General features: G+C 40.0%; 2 protein-coding genes across 3 annotated transcripts; one reads left to right on the top strand and one right to left on the bottom strand.

The window, feature by feature from the left end:
* The first annotated feature begins 4,889 nt into the window (after positions 1-4,889).
* LOC104418407 (uncharacterized protein DDB_G0290685) lies at positions 4,890-8,312 on the top strand. Of its 2 annotated transcripts, none has more exons than XM_010029741.3 (2): positions 4,890-5,297; positions 5,873-8,312. In XM_010029741.3, exon 2 carries the CDS (start codon positions 5,905-5,907, stop codon positions 7,957-7,959), a length of 2,055 nt encoding a protein of 684 aa, XP_010028043.2. In that variant the 5' UTR covers positions 4,890-5,297; positions 5,873-5,904; the 3' UTR covers positions 7,960-8,312. The 2 variants fall into 2 exon arrangements, with proteins under 2 accessions (XP_010028043.2, XP_010028044.2); XM_010029742.3 differs by lacking the exon at positions 4,890-5,297 and adding an exon at positions 5,376-5,548.
* A 1,990-nt stretch (positions 8,313-10,302) lies between these two features.
* LOC104418406 (cytochrome c oxidase subunit 6a, mitochondrial) lies at positions 10,303-14,926 on the bottom strand. Its single transcript, XM_010029740.2, has 4 exons — positions 14,738-14,926; positions 14,124-14,230; positions 13,833-13,875; positions 10,303-10,582 (listed from the first exon to the last, which is right to left on the bottom strand). The coding sequence occupies exons 1-4, from the start codon at positions 14,847-14,849 to the stop codon at positions 10,548-10,550; spliced, it is 297 nt and encodes a 98-aa protein (XP_010028042.1). The 5' UTR covers positions 14,850-14,926; the 3' UTR covers positions 10,303-10,547.
* Between the last annotated feature and the right edge of the window lie 5,643 nt (positions 14,927-20,569).

The raw sequence follows: 20,569 nt of genomic DNA, 5'->3' as shown, positions 1-20,569 counted from the left end.
TTGACCAAAAGTCAACTCTTTAGTTTATTTTATTTAAAAGATTGATTTTTGAGCCAAATCTTTAAATTTTTTGAAATTTGGCTTGGCTAAAGTGAAATTAAGGACATTTGACATCTTTTTGGATGAAAAGCCAACTTTTGACTCGATGTTGACTTTTGATTAAATGATTGACTAAAAATTCAACTCAAAAGTCAACTCGTTTGAGTTTTTGAGTTTTTATTAAAAATGATTATGGAATTACTTAAAAGTGACAATGCAAAAGTAAAAAAAAAAAAAAAAATGACACTTTTTAATTGGGAAATAGGTTCGTCACAATTGGAACCCCTAATCTCAAGTTTTTCTTTTTACAATTTATGACACGTTGATTAAAAATCAGATGTCAACAATGACAAGCACCCAATGTTTACTCCCAAAATATAGACCATAAATTGCAACTTATAAGGAAATTTTCAAATTGAAAACCCTAAATTGACCATATCCCCGAATTGAAACCTTAGCCAATTTGCCCCCAGAAGGAGAACTCAATGGACCAATGCATATTTCCTACTCTAAAGTTCTTTTGTCGTCTCTATCACTTGAGCACTAGGAGCTCTAGTGCGATCCTTGGGAACTTCTCGGCAAACCGGTTGTTGCTCAGATCCAACTCAAAAGAGACCCTTCAAGTTCCGAAACTTCTATCGCTCGCTGCCACAGAAGCAGTTAGAGTTGAGGTGGAAGAGGGCGAGGTCAGTGAGCAGGTGGAGCTCCTCCAAGAGATACCTGGAAATGTCACCAGGGTTAAGCTTGATGTCGACGATGGTGCTGACGCTAGGTTCGTTGGGGGTGGGGGACCAGATGATGCAGGAGTAGTTGCAGATGAAGGGCCTGACTCATTTGGCGGTGAAGTTGTTGGGGTCGAAGATGATGGCTTGCTTCAGAACTTGGAGGGCGACGTAGGTGTTGAAAAGGCAGGGGTTCTCAAGGAAAAGGATGGGTTGACAGCAACGCTCTCGCTATAGTCGCTGACCTCGTCAAGGTAGTGGGGAGGTGGTGGTGCTAGGCGTGGTTGGTGGTGACTCCATGGGTGGCGGTGGATAGGATGGTGAAGAAGGAGAAGAACACAAAGAAGGTAATGGAGAGAGAACAACAAAAGAACTTCGAAGCAACTACGTTGTTTTACACAATTCAGTCACATTGGATCGTACGACATCATTTTATCTATCTACGTGGACTCTTTTTTAATAAAAAGATGCCACTCGGATAAAACTTTTAATTATAAAAGTCAAGTAATTTTTTTGGCTAGAATTTCTTGTCAGAGGAATATAAAGATCATTTTTTTTTTCCGTTTGACACGTAAGTGAGCCAGCAAAAAAATTTGTCACTAAAATGAGCACTATCTAGTGTATTTCTCTTGAGAAAATTGCAACAAGATCTTGGCTTTCTTCAACAAGCACTTTGACTCCTACTTTTGCTGATCTGAGCTCGTTAGTATGCTTCTAAAGATTAAAACAATTTAACTCAAGCGAGGTACCTTGGACTTTCAGAAGAGCGAGGGTTCTTGCTTGAGCAGCTGAAGCTACCTGCACAAGTCGAGCAAAAAATCTTCGAGTCATCCAGAGTTGTCGTGACAAATACGTGAGATGGCTCCTTCGTTTAAGTCCTTCAACAAAGGAACCATCAATGTCGAGGCACACCTGAGGTAAGTCTGTTCTACGAAGCTTTTTTCACGTCTTTTGGCGTCCATTTCATGATGTTAATGTGCATCGCAAGGACCGAGTCCACTAGATTCCTTGGACCTGGCTCTTGCTCTTTGAAGATGGAATTGTTTATCGATTTCGAGATAAGCCATACGACCTACCGAGAGTAGATGACGATAATGTGAGTTGACAAAGGTGCTTTTGTAATTTAACAGCCACTCTTATACACGAGCTAACCCTTGACTTGATATTTTGATGTTCAAGGCTGCATTTGACCAAAGAAGCTTCGTTTAGGGACAAAGGAGGAGCGCATGTTCGATGCTTTCTATGTGTAGCTGACCCCGCAAGAAAACCTGATTTTGGAATGATTTTCATCCACCGTACTTTATTATGGGGCTAATTCCCAAAAAAAAAAAAAAAAAAAAAAACACCAATTTTAGGTCAAGGAACAAATCTGGCCTAAATTTTTTTTTATCTAGTAAAAAACACCAACTTTAAGTCGAATGATAAATCTAGCTTAAACTTTTTTTTTTGTCTTGTAAAAGGGCACTAACTTTAGGTGAAGTGACAATTATGACCCCAACTTTTTTTGTCTAAAAAAAATCACCAACTTTCACTTAAATCAAATTGCCCCTCTTAACTCATATCCATTGATTTCCTTAGCAATAAATCCATGTGCATTTGCCGGTTGGATTTAAAACATTATTCATTGTCTTCTTGTTTGAGTCATAGCTTGGAATATAATGGTGAAACTATTCACTATCTCTTACACTTTACTAGCAAGTCAAAAAATTTGCAAATTGAATTTCTCTAGCCAGACTTTGTTGTTTTGTCGTAATATAATACTGTAGACCAGCACCATTGAGAGACACTATGACTTCAAATAGAGAGTTAACATTAGGGGTGAAATTTGGGATAATGGTGAAAGTTTATGATTTTTTATGAAACACAAAATAATTAAGGCCAAAATTGTCGCTCAATCTAAAATTTGTGCTTTTTTACTGAACAAAAAAAGGTTTGGCCCAGATTTGTCCCTCGACCTAAAATTAGTGTTTTTTTTTTTTAAAAATAATTATCCCCTTTATTCTGTAAGGCTTGTGGTGTCTGGTTAGAGAGGGAAGCCAAGCAATGACTTGTTTGACAAGTTCCTCCTTGAGGGTGTTGTAGCCACTTTTTAGTGTATAAACTCGCTCATCGCTCACAAATCTTTTTTGAGCTATCTTTATTTTTTATTTTCTTTTATTTCACATAACTTTTCAACAAGAATCTCTTACAAACACAAAATTACTAGAAAAATGGGCGAATCATGTTATTAGAACACATCTCTTATTATGTCTTGTTGAAAGGAGTCAGATGAAGCGAAACTTCAAGAGAAAAAATCTCTTCACTCATCTTTTTGAAGAAATACGTTTTTGGACTTTACATAACCTTTTGACAAGAATCTTCTAACAAACACAAAATTACTAGAAAATAAATGGAATCGAGTTATTATAACACATCTCCCATTAAATGGGCGCTCTTCTCTATTAACTCTTAAAAAAGGTTGGTGAACCTTTTATGATTATTTTTGGAAAGGACAAATACCGAAAAAACCTGTTTACAATGATTAGAGTTATCAAAAAGTCACAAACTCATATTTTAACCCAAGTAATAAAAATTTATTATAGATGGTTTAGCTTAAAATTAACCTTTTTAACCAAGTAAAAGTGGCATGCTCTCTCTCCCCCTCTCCAGCTCATCTCTCCAGCTCATCTCCGCAGTGATCTTTGCCTCATCTCTGCCTCTGGGTTCGGAATAGTCTCCGCGCGACGTCGCCGACCCCATTCCTCGCCATTACTTCGCCGGGTTCGTGCTCCTGCCTCAACTTTAGGGTTTCCGAGGGTTTGTTGGTGATTTTCTTCTCCCTAATCTGGTCGCCCGGCGTTTTGGATCGGATCGAGAATCCGGAATTGCTTGGAGTCCCCAGTGGTCAGCTTCATGCTGGCAATCCTTGCTGGGCATGAAGTCAGCCTTGGTGGGAGGTAAGGGTGGCTGAAGGAGAGGCTGGGGTTGGCTCAGAACTCACTGGTGGAGTCGTCCAGCTACATGATCTCGACGCAGTTGGTGGTGGCGGCAGGTGGTGCAGGAGGCTGGCAATGGCGGTGAGTTACTTCTTGTCACGCCGATACCCCAGTGCAATTCATGGCATAGATGTGCCAGGGGCTTCGTACGTGTAGATCTCTGACCGTTGCTAGTGCTTGTTGGAGACGTTAGGGTTCGAATCGTGCTTGCCCAGTGGCTGGCAAATGTCCCAGCCGGTCGTCGACGAGGGTCAACTACCGACACTCCGGACTTTGAAGGAATAAAAAGTAAAAGAAAGAAAGAAAAATTATTGTAATTTTTCTTAATATTGCAAACTCGTTCATTAAATTGGATTGCATCGAAGTATTTTAGCAATATAATATTTTAAGAATTATAGAAATAAGTTTTCCTAAATTTGATTAAATATGAAAGTGTTTTAGGAATTCGATTTAGGTATAAGTTGGATCGAACGGGTCAAATGGTTCCTTTTGGATCAAACCATTAATGTTCTGATCTGAACTCGATCCAACCCATCCGTTTGACGGGTCTAATTATGACACAAATATTCTTAAATTTTTGTGTTATCAAAAACCTTTAATTTATTTATTCTGACACGGATATTTTAATTTTCTTGTGTAAAAAAAAAACTCAAATTTATATACTTGACATTTATACTTCTAATTCAATTCTATCTAAAGTAAATTTGCCATACTAGTATAAAAAAAAAAAGTTCATAATATTTATGTCTCAATAAGTATAATTTTTTTTATGTTCTACTTTACTTTTACTCTAACTTTCACTCTTAGAGTTTTGCCTTACTTCATTGCAGGACGTGAGAATCAAAACCCACTTTTAAAATTCAATTGTCCCCACCCTAACCCTTCTTAAAAAAGGTGGGAATTTAAACCCCCATCTCCTCTTTCTAAATTGGAAGAGCGGTACTCTAGTGGTTCGATAGGTATAGTTTATATATATATAATTGTAGTATCAACCCTTTTTAGAAAGCATGAAGAAAAAAGGAAAATTTGAAACCCAAATCTGGGAGTAGTGCCAGACGACGCCGTTTCGATGCAGAGAGAGATCGGACAGAGAACCACCCCATGTCCACCGCTCCCATGTCCGTCCTCACCGTTTCCAGGAGCCACCCACTAAAATTAAAAACCAAAAACGATCCCCAAAAAATCCTTTGGCACTGGCGGTGCGCGTACGACGTTCCATCCCATCCCCATTTATAAATGCACAAGAAAGCTGCAGCGTCAATTCGTGGCCTTGAAGTTCGCCAGCGCTCGGTCGTGATTCCCCCCCTTCAGATCCAAATCTCGCAGTCAAACCGAAAACTCCATTCCTTCTGCACGAGAAAAGACGCCCCAACTCACGCCCCCTTCGATCCCAAGCGACTGTGATCTTTCCCAATTTTGAGTGCGTGTAAAGCACCTTTTTTCTCTCCCCCCCAGAATCTTGATTCGCCTTAAAGCATCCCCATTTGCCCACGCGGTTTGCTTCTCTTTAAGTCCTGTATACTTTGGTTGGATATACAGGGTAAAGTTTGTCGTCATCTGGGTAAGTTCTGTTTCCCTCTGAGTAGATCTCTATATGTGTCGATGTAGATTTGTTGGGTTTTCTTGATTGCCCCGGGTTTTTTGCTCGAGTGAGATCTGCTTATCCGCATTTTGTTTGATTCGGTGATGGTGGAGTGGGTTTTGTGAATGTTGGGTGTGTTGCGGTAGCTTCGGTGTACTTGGAAATGCGGGTTTTGTTCGGCTTCTTGATTGGGCTTGATCGGGACTGTCGGTGGTGCGAATGTTGATGTGGTTGGTATTTCAAGAAACTTGCATGCTCGTGTTGTAGATTCATGTTCTTCCTGTGCGTTTTGGTCAGTTTGGATATGACTGTAGATTTGAAGTGGGTTGTCTATGAAATGCATATTGAGGATGGTTTTGGTTACGCCTAGTAGCTCTTATTGTATATGTTGAGTGAAAGTCTGTTTATTTTCACGTTTCTTCCCTGTGCTGTGAAGTTTGTGAGTCTAGCTCGCAAAGATGGACTACCAATGCTAAATCGTCATGAAGTTGTTGCGAAGTCCCTGAAAATGCAAACTATTTATCGGTTTTGTGTTATTGGGCTGGTTTTTGCAGGCGAATAATCTCGAGATTGAAGAGTATTCAAGATGTTTAGGCTTTCACCTCGCAGAAGCCAGAGGTCAAAAGGCTTCAAGGTTAAGCATGCTTTGCAGATCCTCCTTCTGGTGGGCATCTGCATCTGGCTTCTGTACCAAGTGAGGCATTCACAGAATAAGAAGGCGGAGTATGACCGAGGTGCAAAAGCAGCAAACGATATTGTGAAATTTGGTAGAAAAGATCTCAATCCTCAAGTGGAGGAAACTCCTGTTAAAGACGTCGGCAATAAGGAGGATGAAGAAGAGGACGAAAATAGGAATGATGAAGATCAAAGCAAGTCCGAAGAGAGTCTTGGCTTAGGAGGTAATAGTAATGACGAGATTCAAGAGCATCAAGATCAATCTGGGGTTGGATCTGAGAATAGAGAGGATTCCTCGGATGCTGAGAAGGCGAGCGAGGAAAGGACGGAGGATGTCAATGAAGTGAGCAAAGAGAAAGAAGACGCTGAACCCCAAGACAGGAAGGATGAGATGGAAGGTGGGGAAAAGGTGAATGGTGAGGTTGCAGAAAACAACAGTGCTGCAGAGGAAAGTGTAGAGGATGGCCAACAAAAGGAAAGTAAAGAGGAAGGGGAAGGTAAAGAAAACCAGACCGAAGAGGGCAAAATTGAAGAAGTGAGTTCTTCAGATAATCAGGTTGATGATGGAAATGGAGAGCATAATGCGGGAGCAAGGGAGGAACACTACAAAGGGGATGATGCTTCCAGCGCAGTTGCGCATGAATCTGATAATGCGGCAACCAGTGACAAGCAAGATAATTTGGAACATTCTGACAAGCAAGAGAAGTCAGAACATGAAGAAAAAAAGTATGAAGAGAATAAATCAGATACCTCTGAAGGTGCTGAGGATCATCAAATTGAAACAGTTCGGCTCAGTGAAAATAATACCACTGAGAATACAGTTTCTTCCGATGCAGAAGTCCAAAAGGAGGGTTCAGCTGATGGTAATCAGGAGGATTCAAAGGACAATACCCACCATATCTCCAGTGAAGCAAGAGAATCTGATGAAGTGAAGACAGAAACAACAGAATTGGCACAGCAGGACAATACAGAATTCAAAGAAACAACCGGACAAGACAGTGCTGCCCAACAAAATGAAGAAACAAATCATAAAGAATCTAATCAAGAGTCTACCCAGCAAGATGTACAGTCTGAGAAAACTGATTCTGGGGCCGGCAATGAGCATTCCAGTTCTGGAGCAACGCCTTCCACTACAAGTGATGATGGAGTGGGTGGTGCGACAGGACAAGATACTGCTGCCCAACAAAATGAAGATACTATTCATAAAGAATTTAATGAAGATTCTACCCAACAAGATGTACAGTCTGAGAAAGCCGATTCAGGGGCTAGTGATGAGCATTCCACTTCTGAAGCGACCCCTTCCACTACAAGCGATAATGAAGGTGGAGATAATGGTGGATTTGCCGATTCTTCTGGAAATTCTGAACAAACTGTTGAAAACAATGGATCAGAGGAGAAAAAGGACAGTGCTCAAGGTGAAAAAGCCCAAGATAGTGTTGAAACGGAAAAAGTACAGGAGAATGTTATGACATTGAAACAAGACGAGAATTCAGATGGCAGTGCCAAGGAAGGTGGTGATTCTTCGGATTCCTCAACTCAGCAAGGGAACAATGGATCCTTGGACAACAATAATGCTGAAACAGGCCAGAGTGAGAATGCCACCAATGATCAGAGCAATGCTGATGAAAATGCGAAACCAAAGGACAATACAGGTGCTGGCCAAACGGAAGAAGTTAGCTCTAGCGATTCTGCGAACCATCAAGAGAATAATGATGCATCCTCGAACATGAATGATAACAACAATGCTGGCTCTAATGGCAATGGTGATGCTGGTCAGCAAAATTCCTCAACCTCTGAAGAACAGAAAGAAACAGAGACAAACACTAATAGTGGTGCTGATGCGGCCCAGACCAATTTGGTTGATCCATCAATCTCTCAGGAAATGAAAGAGACCCGGACAGATTTGGAGACCCTACCTGACACGGGGAATGAAGGTACTAACAGTAAGGATGCAGCAGCAGAGTGAGGTCAAGTTTCCTGTTAAGTTGGGTTCTGTCTATTGATTCTATTCTAGGCGATCGCTTTTGTATTACTATTTTTTTAAGGTTGGTCGAGCAACTGTAAGGTTCTTTGTACGTTTTTGTTTTTGTGCCTTGTGGATGCAATGTGATATGATTACCATGTCTCTTTGTAACTCTAGTTTGAGGAAGTTAGGAAAAGTTCGCAATAATCTGCGATATCAATGCTATAATCTTTGTTTGTCATTGGTACTTTCTGAGGTTTCTCATAAGTTTGTGCACCTTATTTTGAGTCCTGAAACTTGTATAAATCAAAACGTATTTAGTGCAAGGCACCTCCGTTGCCAACTTGCCGGGAAAAGGTGTTGGTTGACTGCTTAATTGGTTTGCTGAGGCTCTTTTGACTGTGTTCATAATCAGCTTTACTTCTTTGCATTTTGTCATCTCATAAGTTACGGTGATCTTGTGTTTTTAGTTTTCTCTTTTCCCTGGCCAGAAGTGTTTAATAGTGGCTTGCTCTCGAGAAAAAGGAGAAAAGTTGCATTTATCACTTTGACATCAGTAAGTTTGCACTGTTAGTGTGAGCTTATCTGGGTTTGTCCATGGATTTTGGCTTTTGACTGTTTAGTTATGGCTTCACAAGTTGGTGAGGTGCTGAAAGAGCTCTGGGCACCAAACTATATGCGTACAAACATTTACCATTTATGTTGAAGTAGATGTGGCTCTAGTTGAAGATAAGGTAAGGGAGGCTTGGTGTAGACGATTTAGTCATGTTGAGTGAGGGCGGGAATACCTGGAAAGACATGGAGATAGAGTACCCAGACTTACGGAGAGCTTGATACAGAGTTGACCACAAGGGTGCAAAAGGATTAGTTCAAGTGGCTCAACTGACTTAGTAGAATACGGCTATTTTGCTTTTGTTGCATGTGATTACATGTACAACAGGGGCTAATTCTTGACAAACAGGAGCTAATTCTAGATTATACGGGAATGTCACAACACATGTAGAGGAAAGTTAGAAGAAATCGTTGGTCGTTTCTTTCTCTCAATTCGATTTTCCGACTTTTGGTGGTAGTTGGAATTCAGTTGGAACACTTGGCAGTGCTCCTGGAATTTCAGCCTGTGTATGTAAATCAACATCACAATGTTTTATCTGGACTTGTTTTTACCATTAATTTGGTTCCTAGCATAATTCCAGAGCACGAGCAAAAATTATTATTTTTAAACAAAAAGCCTCGGAGCCATCCCCTCTTGGTCCTACCATAGGAGTATATAAATTATGAAATATTCAGGTTTAGCTGCGATCGGAAATCTGATTTTTGCAAAAACCAGCAAAGAACTGGAATCCTCTGCTAGTGAGATGATCTACATGCTTGCCGAAATTCTAGCGCACATGACACAATACAATGCAGACGCTAAGTAAAAACAAGGTAACTATACAATCTAGTTGGTTATGTCTCCGGGAAAGTTTTACTTACTAGATATTATTATTCACCCAAATCGATCATGACATGATAAGTATCATGAATTTTCTTATTTTCTTTCAAATTCAACAAAGCCGACATTGAGTAAGTGATTTTGATGGATAGAAATGTCATTCTAAGTAGACCTAGAAGCTTCTTTATTCTTTTTCGTGAATGAAACCACTCGCAGTATCTCATCACTCTTTCAAGTTCCAAAGGAACTACACATGTATGCACAAGGTGATTGGCTTATTCAAAGAACCAATGCTGTTTTGTCCAATAACTTGGTGAATGTTCATTTTGCATGTAGCGTTTCTCATAATTAATTTGTGTCCTGAGAAGTTAATTAGCTCGTCATCAGGATTTATGCTGCAAAGAATAATATTAAGGCCCTGTAGTGGAACAGTGATCTCCAGCCGGACCCCCATATGCCCGATGGTGCTTCAAGCCAACCATGGTTGTCGGATAAAGCCAACAGAGCCACTGCCGTCGCGTCACCACTCCACCGTCAAAAGAAGTGTGATGGTGACAAGCCTAGATTGAGGCTTAAAGTAAGCCCAAGCCTCCATCTCGGCTTGGCCTTGGATCTGGGTAGACCTGAGGTAGACAAATAGGATGCCTAGATCAAAGGTTGAGCTGGGCCGGCGAAGGCCATAGCTGGTCAGCGCAACATCTGCAGCCATCCTTGTCCCCCCGCCTCGACTGTTGTAGGTGGGAAAGGGGAACAGGGGAGAGTTAAGAGACAAGTATGGGGAGATCCAAGGCGACTCGGTGGTCACCATTGTGCTCCTAGGAAATGCTGATGAATTGTCTGCGAGGTAGGGGGCGAGGGAAGGCAGATCGGTGGTAGCTCGAGTCTCTGAATCTCAACCCGTCAAACATATCCACTTGAGGGAAAACAATTTATTGATAACAAATCCAGGAATTCAAGTGAAAACAATCCACCACATCCATCAAACTTTATTGAACTATCAGGGGAAATGTGATGAACAGAGAAACAAGATCCTGAAAGGAAAAGGAAATTCCCAATTACATGATCCGCACACTGCATATAGACTCACGGAAATGGTTCTTGCATTGAAACTCAAGATGTCTGGGCAAAGGAATTAGCTAAGCAAGGGTGACTTCTGAACTTAGTGGTGCTTAACTTCAAAAAGTCCATCGGGACCTGCAAACCCAATAAAAATACCGTAAGACAAAAGTACATACTAGGATTCTGAATCAAGACACGGAAAAGGGGTGACCATCTCTGCAGCCATGCCACATTATTCACTTGACAAGACTACACTACAAAAGAAAAAAGATGGCTAAATCCTCCATACAAATGAAAAAAATTCAGGTTTAAGGTAGTTAGAGACCCTTCACATCGACAGCACAAATTGAAAACTTCAACGAAGCAATAAATAAACAGGAAAATGCATTCTCGTGTACATGCATTATTTATCCGACTTCTAACAATCTTTTGAAACAATGTCCCTGAACATGCACATCTACGTACCCATCAAGGTCCTGATAAGTGAAAATCAGGATTCCAAGACAACTATTATTCTGTCTGTCACTGTCACAAGGATCAAAGAAAGAAAGATATGGAAATCGTTGGAGAATAGTCAACTGCCTCTATCTCAAAGCATTACACAGAGTAATATATCCAAAGCTCGGATTCCAAGTTTCCCAATGTTGTTCTCACTGACCAAATCACCAGCTGAGAAAACTCCAATAATTTGATATGCAACCAAAACAAAAGGTTGGGGGGTGGGGGCGGGTTTGGAAGCACTAAGTTCATTCCAATATTACTTTCAAAGATAAGAAGTCAAACCAATCTGCCAAGAAATATAGATTCAATTTGCCATCACATAAGATGACCTGATGAATGTTTTGATTTTCAGTTACTAAGAAGTTTTCCACATTCAAGTCAACAATGTTTAATTTGATAACCTAGATAGAACTATTCGGATGTTCAATCAGACTATAAGATCAGATCAAAGTCCATATCATAAGTTGTAGCAGCAAAGAAACAGAATATTATCACAGATGGATGTGTAACATTTTCTGTGTACGTGCATTCAATGCTCAACAATACAAATTTGTGTGAGCATGTGCATGCAGGGCGCTTGTGTGTGTGCAGACGAGCACGTGCACGTGCGCATTTGTGTGAGGCATTTTTGAAAGAGTATGGCAAGTTTGAGTTAAGGACAAGGATCACACTTAAAAGTACAGAAGATTGCACAGCCGGAAAGGGATAGATTTCAGTATATAGTCCGAGCAATATTAGCAGAAGAGGTGTTCATTGAGTAACAAAGATTAAATATCTCTCAGTTTATGCAGAAAGGAGCATGAGGGGAGATCTGGAGCTTGGGATATGACTTCATCAATCAACGAAACAGATGCACCAAAGAAGAATTGCCATAATGACAACCTAAGTATTTTTAAGACTGGATTGATTCTCATCCCTAGCAGGAAGAGTTTGTTTAGTATTATCTGACTATTCAATTCAATGACCACAAGAATAGTTGCTTCAACCAGACAGATTCGTGCAGAATAGATGCTAAGTTCATTTTGGCTTCACGGACATGAAGACAGGCCCTGTTGTAGGAGAAGAAATGAAGGAAAAAAGAGTTTAACAGAAACTACTACCAGTGAAAGATCAACCTTCCAACTACTTATCCAACACTTAATCTCAACACAAATAACACTTTTGTTGATCTGCTGAGGACATACAATCTACCTGATTTCGATTTACCATCTGACACAACTATGCAACTCATTTTTGTTAGAGAAGTAGGGGGGCCAGAGAAGTAACGTGATAAAAAATGTATTGAATCCCTAAGATCCTATTAAACTCAGTAATAGGGATTCATAACCAAACACCAATTACAAGCAGTAAATAATTCAGGAGGACGTCAAAATCTCAAGCAAGATATAAGCACTTCTGTATAACTTCCCCCGATCCAGTTCCTTCTTTTTTGTCAGTCTTTAGAGAAAAAGAAAACACCTATCACTGTAGACCACTTTTGTTAAAATGTGCCCCAATGGCACTTGCAAAGATGCCGTTTACAGAAAGTTTCCATTTTCCAATGTACTATTTTTCTTGCATTTTGTTAACGACACCTTGGAAATTAAAATGTTGCTATTAAGTATGCTTAACAAGTACCCAGGAGACACTTGTAAAGCCTAATGTAGAAAGCAAAAATCCAAGAGAAAGTGTGAGGATGGGGGAAAAACAAAGAACTAAGCATGCTAAACAAGATAGTCTTAATAAGTAACCAAAACCTCATGGCTAGTTTTGCTATCACAGTATCAGTTGAAAAGATCCAACTGGATAACAGGTAGTCTAACTTCTAAAGAATAACAACTCATGCACATTCAATTTCAAGATATCAGTCTGACAAACCGACAACTTAGTTCTTATGGTGCATTCAACTAAACAATTGGGAACTGCAATTGAGACTTCATAGCTAAATGTTAGCTTTCTGGGAAGATAAGGCTACAAATTACTTGCTTTGCAAAGTTGACGCTTTCAATAACCACAAACTTTTCCAGTTGCAGATACTATGGCTATACTTATGAGACACGATATCATCACCACTCAAAATTTAGCCCAACAACATTTACTTCAATAAACTGGCATATTACATGATCCTTCAAGCCTAGACTGAGATTCCAAGGAGTATACCAATGCTCTGAGCAAGGCAGAGTATCACCAGAATGAACAAAACCACCCATAATTGCACAGGGAGGCAACCTAAGAGATAACAATCAACCCAGTTTCAATTTTTCTAAGCATCTAAGAAATTATATCTGGTCAGCAGAATACTCTTCACTGAAGACTTGTTCCCTTTCTCCACGACAAAACTGAAACAAGTAATGTGTCCCAGAGTAGCTACATCACCCATCGCCTATTTACATATCTTTGGTCCCATTTCCGTTTTCACTTTCGCATTAAACATCAACCTAATTGCTAGTAACAGACATCTTAATTTGCCTCAACATTTCCTAGAATATCAGTTCACTTGTGCTAAAACGGTGACTTCACTTCTAGGTATCCCTCGTACATGATATCAAAACTTGGTTTCAACAATCGGATTTGAAAAAGCAAAAACCTATGGTTCGACATATACAATGGTGAAAGTTAAACAGCATGTGCCTAATCTGGATATTCTGTAGACGAGGAATAAAAAATGTAAGGTTTCCAATAAAAAGCAAATATTAATAGTCCCCAATTAAACAAAAAACAGATATTCTAATATACAATCTGACAAACAGTTAAAAGTATATGGGCCCATGTAGGTGCTAATAAGACAATACACATAAAGCAGAGCCATATTTGATATGACACATTCAGACATCAGGTCTGCACATATGAGTTACCACATCAGAAAGAATTAGATAAAGTTAGCAACACGAGGAATCATACATACCCCATGGAAACTCTTTATTGCGGATGTGCAAGTATGGGTACGCCTGTAAAACATGCCAAGGAAACAGACTCAGTAAGCCCCACCACAACTATATTCAATTAAGAAACAAAAAGAGAAGTGCTTTGCAAAATTGATCTTTGAGAAGAAAAGCCCTGAATAAGCATAAGAAAGAACTAATAGCAGGAACTGAAAGTTGCCCAACTGCTTTTGTCAAATATATGAGCCTCTAGAAACCCGAAAAAAGAGTACAATAGGCACTGCAGGAGTTGATTTCTAGGAAAGAACACTTACGGCAGGCTCTTCATAATGAGGATGCCCCTTGGACAGGTTATAAATCGCCAAAATCGTGCATGTCACAATACCCGCATATGTTATCTTCTCCCACTTCGCCGTCTCATCTGTTAAAACAAAATCAAGTAGAAACCTTTCAACTTCAAATCTCTGTAAAGGAACCATTTTTACTACACCCCAGAATTTCTAGATTCGCAGACCACATTCTCCAATCTAACATTTTCTCATCAAAGAAAATGCCAAAAAAACAAGAACGATGGAAAAAAGCTCCGCTTTCATATGTCAATCACAAGGTCCCTAATTCCGCCACTCAAATGAAGTCCAGACATAACACAATCTTCATCGCAGCTTCAGCAGCATAAAGGGATCATCTAGACATCTCCACCGCATGAATAAAAGGTAATTCAACTACAGCGACCCGTAAACCTAAAATCAAATCGAGCCCACTTCATGAATCAAGCTCTGGAACGGCCCCCCGAGCGAAAGGTGGATTAAGCAGCACCAAGAAGTCGACTATCGAACCCAGAATCAACGAATCAGCACCAAAACAACACCAAATCCATCCGAACAACGATTGAACATAAGGGGCACAGAGAGAGAGAGGAAGAGCGTACGCGCGTCGTCATGAGCAGAGGAAGCGAAGTTGCGCTTGGGCACGGAGGAGGGACGGGCGCCACCGCGAAGGGAGCTGCGGAGGAGAGCAGATCGCACCATAGCCATCGCCATTTCTTTCTCTAACCCTCTCGCTGGAAAACCACTTTTGAGACGGCCCCCAGTTTGGCTGTCCCTTCTCTTATTTATACTCGTCTTTGCAATTGCAATAGAAGATGATACGTTGTTTTCTATGATGTTTGCTAAGCAATTGTTGACCGATCAAAATTAGCAAAAATTGTAGATTTTTTAATATTTTAGAAGTTATCTTTTTCTTGACATGAATCACTACGCTCAAGTTAATTCCGCAAAAAAAAATAATAATAATAATAATAATAAATAATAATTTTCTTGAAAGCATTTTTTCAAAAATATTGTTACTTTTCGTTTATTTGATGATACATGATTGGTCTTGTTGAAAAATGATTTTTATTTTATGACTTTATTTCAGACATTTTTTTTTTGAATTTTTTGATATATATATATATTTTTTCTCTTTGTTAAAAAGCAAACTTTTAATTATTTTTAAATTTTTCTTTTCTTTTCTTTTTCCCCTTCCTCCACCTCAATCGAGTGATGATGATCGCAAGCCTTGACCATGAGCTCGCTTGGATTTGGCAAGCCTCAATCTCACCTAGATCAACCAAGCTGCAAGTTCAGCCAACTCGGCCAAGTCGAGCTCACCCGAATTAGTTGAGCCATGAGCTTGTTGAGCAGCATCATGGCGAGTCACTGACCATCACTAAGCCATGTGGTTGGTGAATGAAGAAGGATTTTATGTTTTAATAGGAAAACATTTTATGTTAACTAGGATAACTTTTAGAAAATATTTTCTAGTTCTCCCAAAGGGAAAATCATTTTCCTCAATTTATGCTTTGGTATGAAAACATTTTTTGTTGACTTTTTTTTTCCTAAAAAAAACCAAATGCTAGCAGATTAGGAATCTTTTTCCCAAAAAATGATTTCAGCGAAACAAACTATAACATCCTCGATTCTGACCTTGTGAGGATCGGCCATAAGGTCCTAAAAGGATCAATCATGGGTTATTGGCCATGGATCGATCGGTTCGATTAGCGAGGAATCTTGGATCAGTCACGACCGACCGACCGATTGACCAGTCACAAATTGGTCGAGATGTCGGTCATGATTTCTATCGACCATACTAATGGGATAGGATCACCAGCTCATAAGATGACTTTTTGATCACCAGAATTGGTCACAAGATAAGTTTGGATCGGAGGATGGTTATGGGTTGATTCGACCGGTCACAGTTTCTGGTTGCGAGTGATTCCGCCCGGTTATACACCGATGCACGGACAATCCGAATTGACCAAATGCGATTTCCTTCCAACCAAAAATGCATTATTCAATATTTAATTCTTAGTGATTAGAATAGAATCTTGAATTGGTGATGTACGATCATGGTTTGGTAATGCACCAACCATAAACCCTACCGGTGGATCGGATATTGATCGGAATGAGCCCAATGATAGACTCGGATATTTCGTCACTTATTCTAAGGTCCATAGGTGCCTTGGATTTGTGCTAGGCCATGGGTAGCCTTAGGATAGGTCTCGAACCAATTAAATGACAACTAACCCTATTGGCCGACCGACCATCCAAAGGAATGGTTTGGGCGAGTATGGGGTGCGGTGACCAAACTTTGGTGTACGTGATTCGGTATTTTGAGGTGTACCTAATGATCTCCTCCTCGGCTCCGAAATCAACTTGGATGATAGACTTTTCTAGATTGCCTTCTTGAGGAAGGAAAATTTGCTTTCTTAAAGAAGGAAAGGAAAGTAGAAATAAAACTCTGGAATTCCTTCGTGAAGAAGGTGAGGTGATCATTTGAAAAGTCAAAAGTCATGATGGTGGCAAAATATCTTTGGATATTCTAGAAAAATGTGATGTATATGTGGACCAATTGAACGCGCTACATGAACCCTCATTATGATAGAATATTCTAGAACCCTCGAGTTGACACTATCATCATTAGACTTCATTAAATGCCCATTAAATGCAGGGTATTAGTGGACCAATGAGAGAATGATTAGTAGGCCATAATCGATGATGCCTAGGAGCTTAGATTACCAAGTAAGGCCTTTAGCTTGACCAACTCATCCTCTAGGCATAATCATGAGGCAAGGTAGGCTTGCCACCCAAGGAAAGTAGGCGGGACACTTGGAAACGTTGGAGAGGACCACTTGGCTTGGTAATGATGTCTGGAAGGGCTATAAATAGGAGGAACACTCCCATTTTCATCACTTGCCTTTCATTTTCTCCACCCTCCTTCTCCTAGAACACCCTTCCTCCCTCCTCACGCTCTCTCTCTTTCAGCCTCAAGGCAAGCCGCATCTTGTGTAGTTCAAGCTCTAGTCCGGGGTTCATCCAGGGTAAGTAAGATTCCTATGTCTCTTCTAGGATGGTTGTCTCCATTGCTGAGTATAGTTAGGTGCTCACCCATTAAGCCGTGGGTAGCATGTTGGATCTTTTATATGGATTTGCTTATATTTGTACTTGAACATGTGCTTGAGTTGTTCACGTTTGAAATGGAGCCAAGATTCGTTCGGATTGAGTTCATCACAAGGCAAGGTCGCTCTAAGCCATAAGACATTGGTTTCGACATAAATAGGATGCTAGATCCAAGTCTCACTTAGTGTGAGGATTGCCCAAGGCCATAAGGTCTTAAATCGACATTGAGGCGTGTCAATTCTATGCCTTTTTCAATACGGGGATCATCCAAATCCGTGAGGTCTTGGTAAGGCACCAATGCATGCCGATTTCCATAGTTCAAACCGATGCGGGGACTTTGTGCTTAGCGTTGAATGAAACCGCGAGTCAAGGGCCATCCTTAGTACATGTGCATCCATATCAGGTCGAAGCCGAGGTTTGTCAAGCTTGGGATCGTCACTTAAGCAAGGGTACCCAAGCCTCGAGGTCTTAGATCGATATTGAAGTGTACCGTTTCCGAGCCTTATACGGTTCGAGGATCAGTGCTAAGTGATTGATTCAAGTTACGGATCAAAGGTCGTTCCTGACATATTTGCTAGTCAAGTATAAGAAATTCTTGACACACACAAATGAATGAGCACACCTTTAGGCCATGCATGCATTGGCTAAGAGAAGAGGTAAGAACCGGCTTGTTTGATGCATTTATGCATGCATTTAAAGAGGAAAAAGCGTTCGTCACCACAAAGTGTTAGCGGTGATGCTTCGTTCGTTGAAAGGGAAGCCTCGGTTGATCCTAGATGCCTTAATTGAGCTAGGATGCCAGGGTCTTGAACCCGGAAGCCTCGGGAAGCTAGCCCCGAGAAGCCTCGGTCGAGCCAAGATGCTCTGGTTGAGCCAAAAAGCCCAACAAGAAGCTGGAAGCCCTAGTCCAGTTGGGAGGGCCTAGTTGAGCCAAGACGACAATAAATGAATTTGCATGAATGCCGGTTATGCATGAGGCATGATATGTTGGTATGTTAATTGATAAGTCGATGGTAGTTTTTGGCATGGATGGCATGTGTTTATATAAAGCATGACATATGATTTGCAATTAATCTGTTATCTACACTGTTTGCGAGTGTTGTACTTGCTAGGTTTTGATGATGAGATGCTTTCCTAGTAGAAAATTAGGAATTTTACTTACTGAGTTTCCCCAAAAACTCATCCCTCATCTGTCAGTCTTGTAGGAATGGAATTCTCTCATCAATTTTGGGAGCTGCAGTCATGCTAGAGGAGATAGGGTCTTCCCTTGCCTATGTGGAAAGCTAGTACTGTTATAATATAAGTCAATGTGTTCAGTGTGATGTATGTCCCGATCTTCTAGCTGTTGTTTGTTCGAGGAGTTGTTTGTTCACATTTCCGCATGAGCATGATAACAAGATAAAAAAGATTGGGGCGGCGACGAGCTTGGGACATTGTGAAAATAACCCTTACTACTCGTGACCCTAGGGATAGAGTTGGGGTCGTGACACAAACAAACTAGCAGGTTTCATTTATTTCATGAAAAGTAAATGATTTAAAAAGCATTTTTCTAAAATAATTATTTATATTGCTAGAAATAATAAGTCAATCATTGACAATAATTTACATCTAAATATCTTCATGGACGATAAAGATATTTTTTACGCATTCATTTTTATAAGTAATATGAGTGATTATTTTTATGAAAATAATTTTTAAATATTTCATATTCCGCGAAATAAGCAAAGCCTTAATTTTTCTAAATTATTAACTTTTTTAAAGAATGACAGCTCAAAATTTCCCTCATCTTTAGGTCAGTTTGCAATAGCCTTTGAAATTTGCAAAATTAATCCCAACCCCCTCTCTCCCTCCCTCTCTTTATCTCTTCCACTTCCAAAAGGGAGGGATTTGACCTAAATCTTCCCTTCCTCGCCTAGTTATTTTTCCTTGTATTTCCTTTGTTTATTATCTTACTCTCCCCATCTAGTTTTAGATTTGTGAGCTTTGCTCTCCCAATCTTATATCTATATGCTTTTTTCTCCGATCTAATTCTAGATTTTATAGTTTTAAATAATAAGTATTCCATTTCCAATTTAAATGGTGTTCACAATAACTTCGATGTCAAATCTTTGCTCATTAAATATCTTTTATTGCACAACAAAAAATTATAAACGTGAGTTGATGTGATTGATTTTTCTATTAAACTTTATTTAGTTGCACACTTTTTTGTAGGGATGATCGATTCCCGATCTGGCTGGTTTCATTTAGGAATCGAGATCCAGACCAAGAGAATCGGTTCCCAATTTTTGGGACCAAAGACTAGACCGAGAACTAGTTATTTAGCCCAAAAAAATTAAAAATTAAAATACTAGAGTTGTTCTATTTTAAGGTTTATTGATATTTTAAAGAAATAAAAATATATATTTTTGGAAAAAAATCAGTTCAATTTCTCCGAGAACTAGGAATCGGACAAAAATCACCACTTCCATTTTTATGGAATTGGGAATTGGACCGACGCCCCTAAGAACTAGACTAGATCACAAAAAAAAATCCTTTTATTTTCCTCATCTCCTGAATATTCCCCATTGATTTTATCGCATATTGCTAAAGATAAGATTGCAATGCGATTTTTTCAAATTCCAAAAAATCCATCGTAATATCATATCAAATAATCTTTTCTCACAAAATAATTAATTAAAAAAACAACGGGCTCGGGCTAATTTGCTCCCTTCGTGGGCCTAGTCCGGCTTGTCAATTTAAAGCTCGAACCACAAATTCAAACCCATCCGCCACCGGTCCAATAAATAAATGCAAAAAATGCAAATTAAAAATAAATGCACCTAAATTTATATGCTATGCAATTAATATTTTTTAGGGATAAAATTAACCCATAATTTTCTATACAATAAATAAATGACCGAATCGCAAAATTCAGGTGTCAACACCCCACTTCATTCCCTTTTTGTCTTGCTGCTACCCACCGAATCAACACCACCTCCAGTTGTTCCTTTCACCATTTAGCCACTCATCATTCCAACGTCACCTACCAGTGAACGAAATCCTTTCGCATGCCTACAACCGCAAGATCCTTTCGCCTTCACTCGTTGCCACAGTCCAGCCCATCTCGTGTCGCATTCACGCCATCAACGGCCCATATGCTCCATGTTCCCACAATCCCAGCACCCGTGCATCCTCAGCATCACGGCAGCCCACACGTTCCAGCCTAGTGTTCGCAAGTCTCCAACCCTCTCGAAGCCAACCAAGTTTTCCCCTTTGCCGTTGCCACGCCGCCAAGGTCAGCCCAGCCCACGAGCTGCAGCCCCGTTAAGTTGAGCCCAATAGTT

Source organism: Eucalyptus grandis, chromosome 9 (genome assembly GCF_016545825.1).
Source record: "Eucalyptus grandis isolate ANBG69807.140 chromosome 9, ASM1654582v1, whole genome shotgun sequence".
Classification (NCBI taxonomy): domain Eukaryota; kingdom Viridiplantae; phylum Streptophyta; class Magnoliopsida; order Myrtales; family Myrtaceae; genus Eucalyptus; species Eucalyptus grandis.
Note: the sequence above shows the minus strand (reverse complement) of the source record. Positions and strands in the feature narration are given on the sequence as shown.

What these genes read in the sequence shown, in the direction of transcription:
- LOC104418407 (XM_010029741.3), top strand. Translation starts at nt 5,905, where the DNA reads ATGTTTAGGCTTTCACCTCGCAGAAGCCAGAGGTCAAAAGGCTTCAAG.
- LOC104418406 (XM_010029740.2), bottom strand. Translation starts at nt 14,849, where the DNA reads ATGGCGATGGCTATGGTGCGATCTGCTCTCCTCCGCAGCTCCCTTCGC. An exon ending in CTCTGCTCATGACGACGCGC is followed by an intron (nt 14,231 to 14,737) that starts GTACGCTCTTCC and finishes TTGTTTTAACAG; the next exon opens with ATGAGACGGCGAAGTGGGAG. An exon ending in CAATAAAGAGTTTCCATGGG is followed by an intron (nt 10,583 to 13,832) that starts GTATGTATGATT and finishes TTGGGTTTGCAG; the next exon opens with GTCCCGATGGACTTTTTGAA.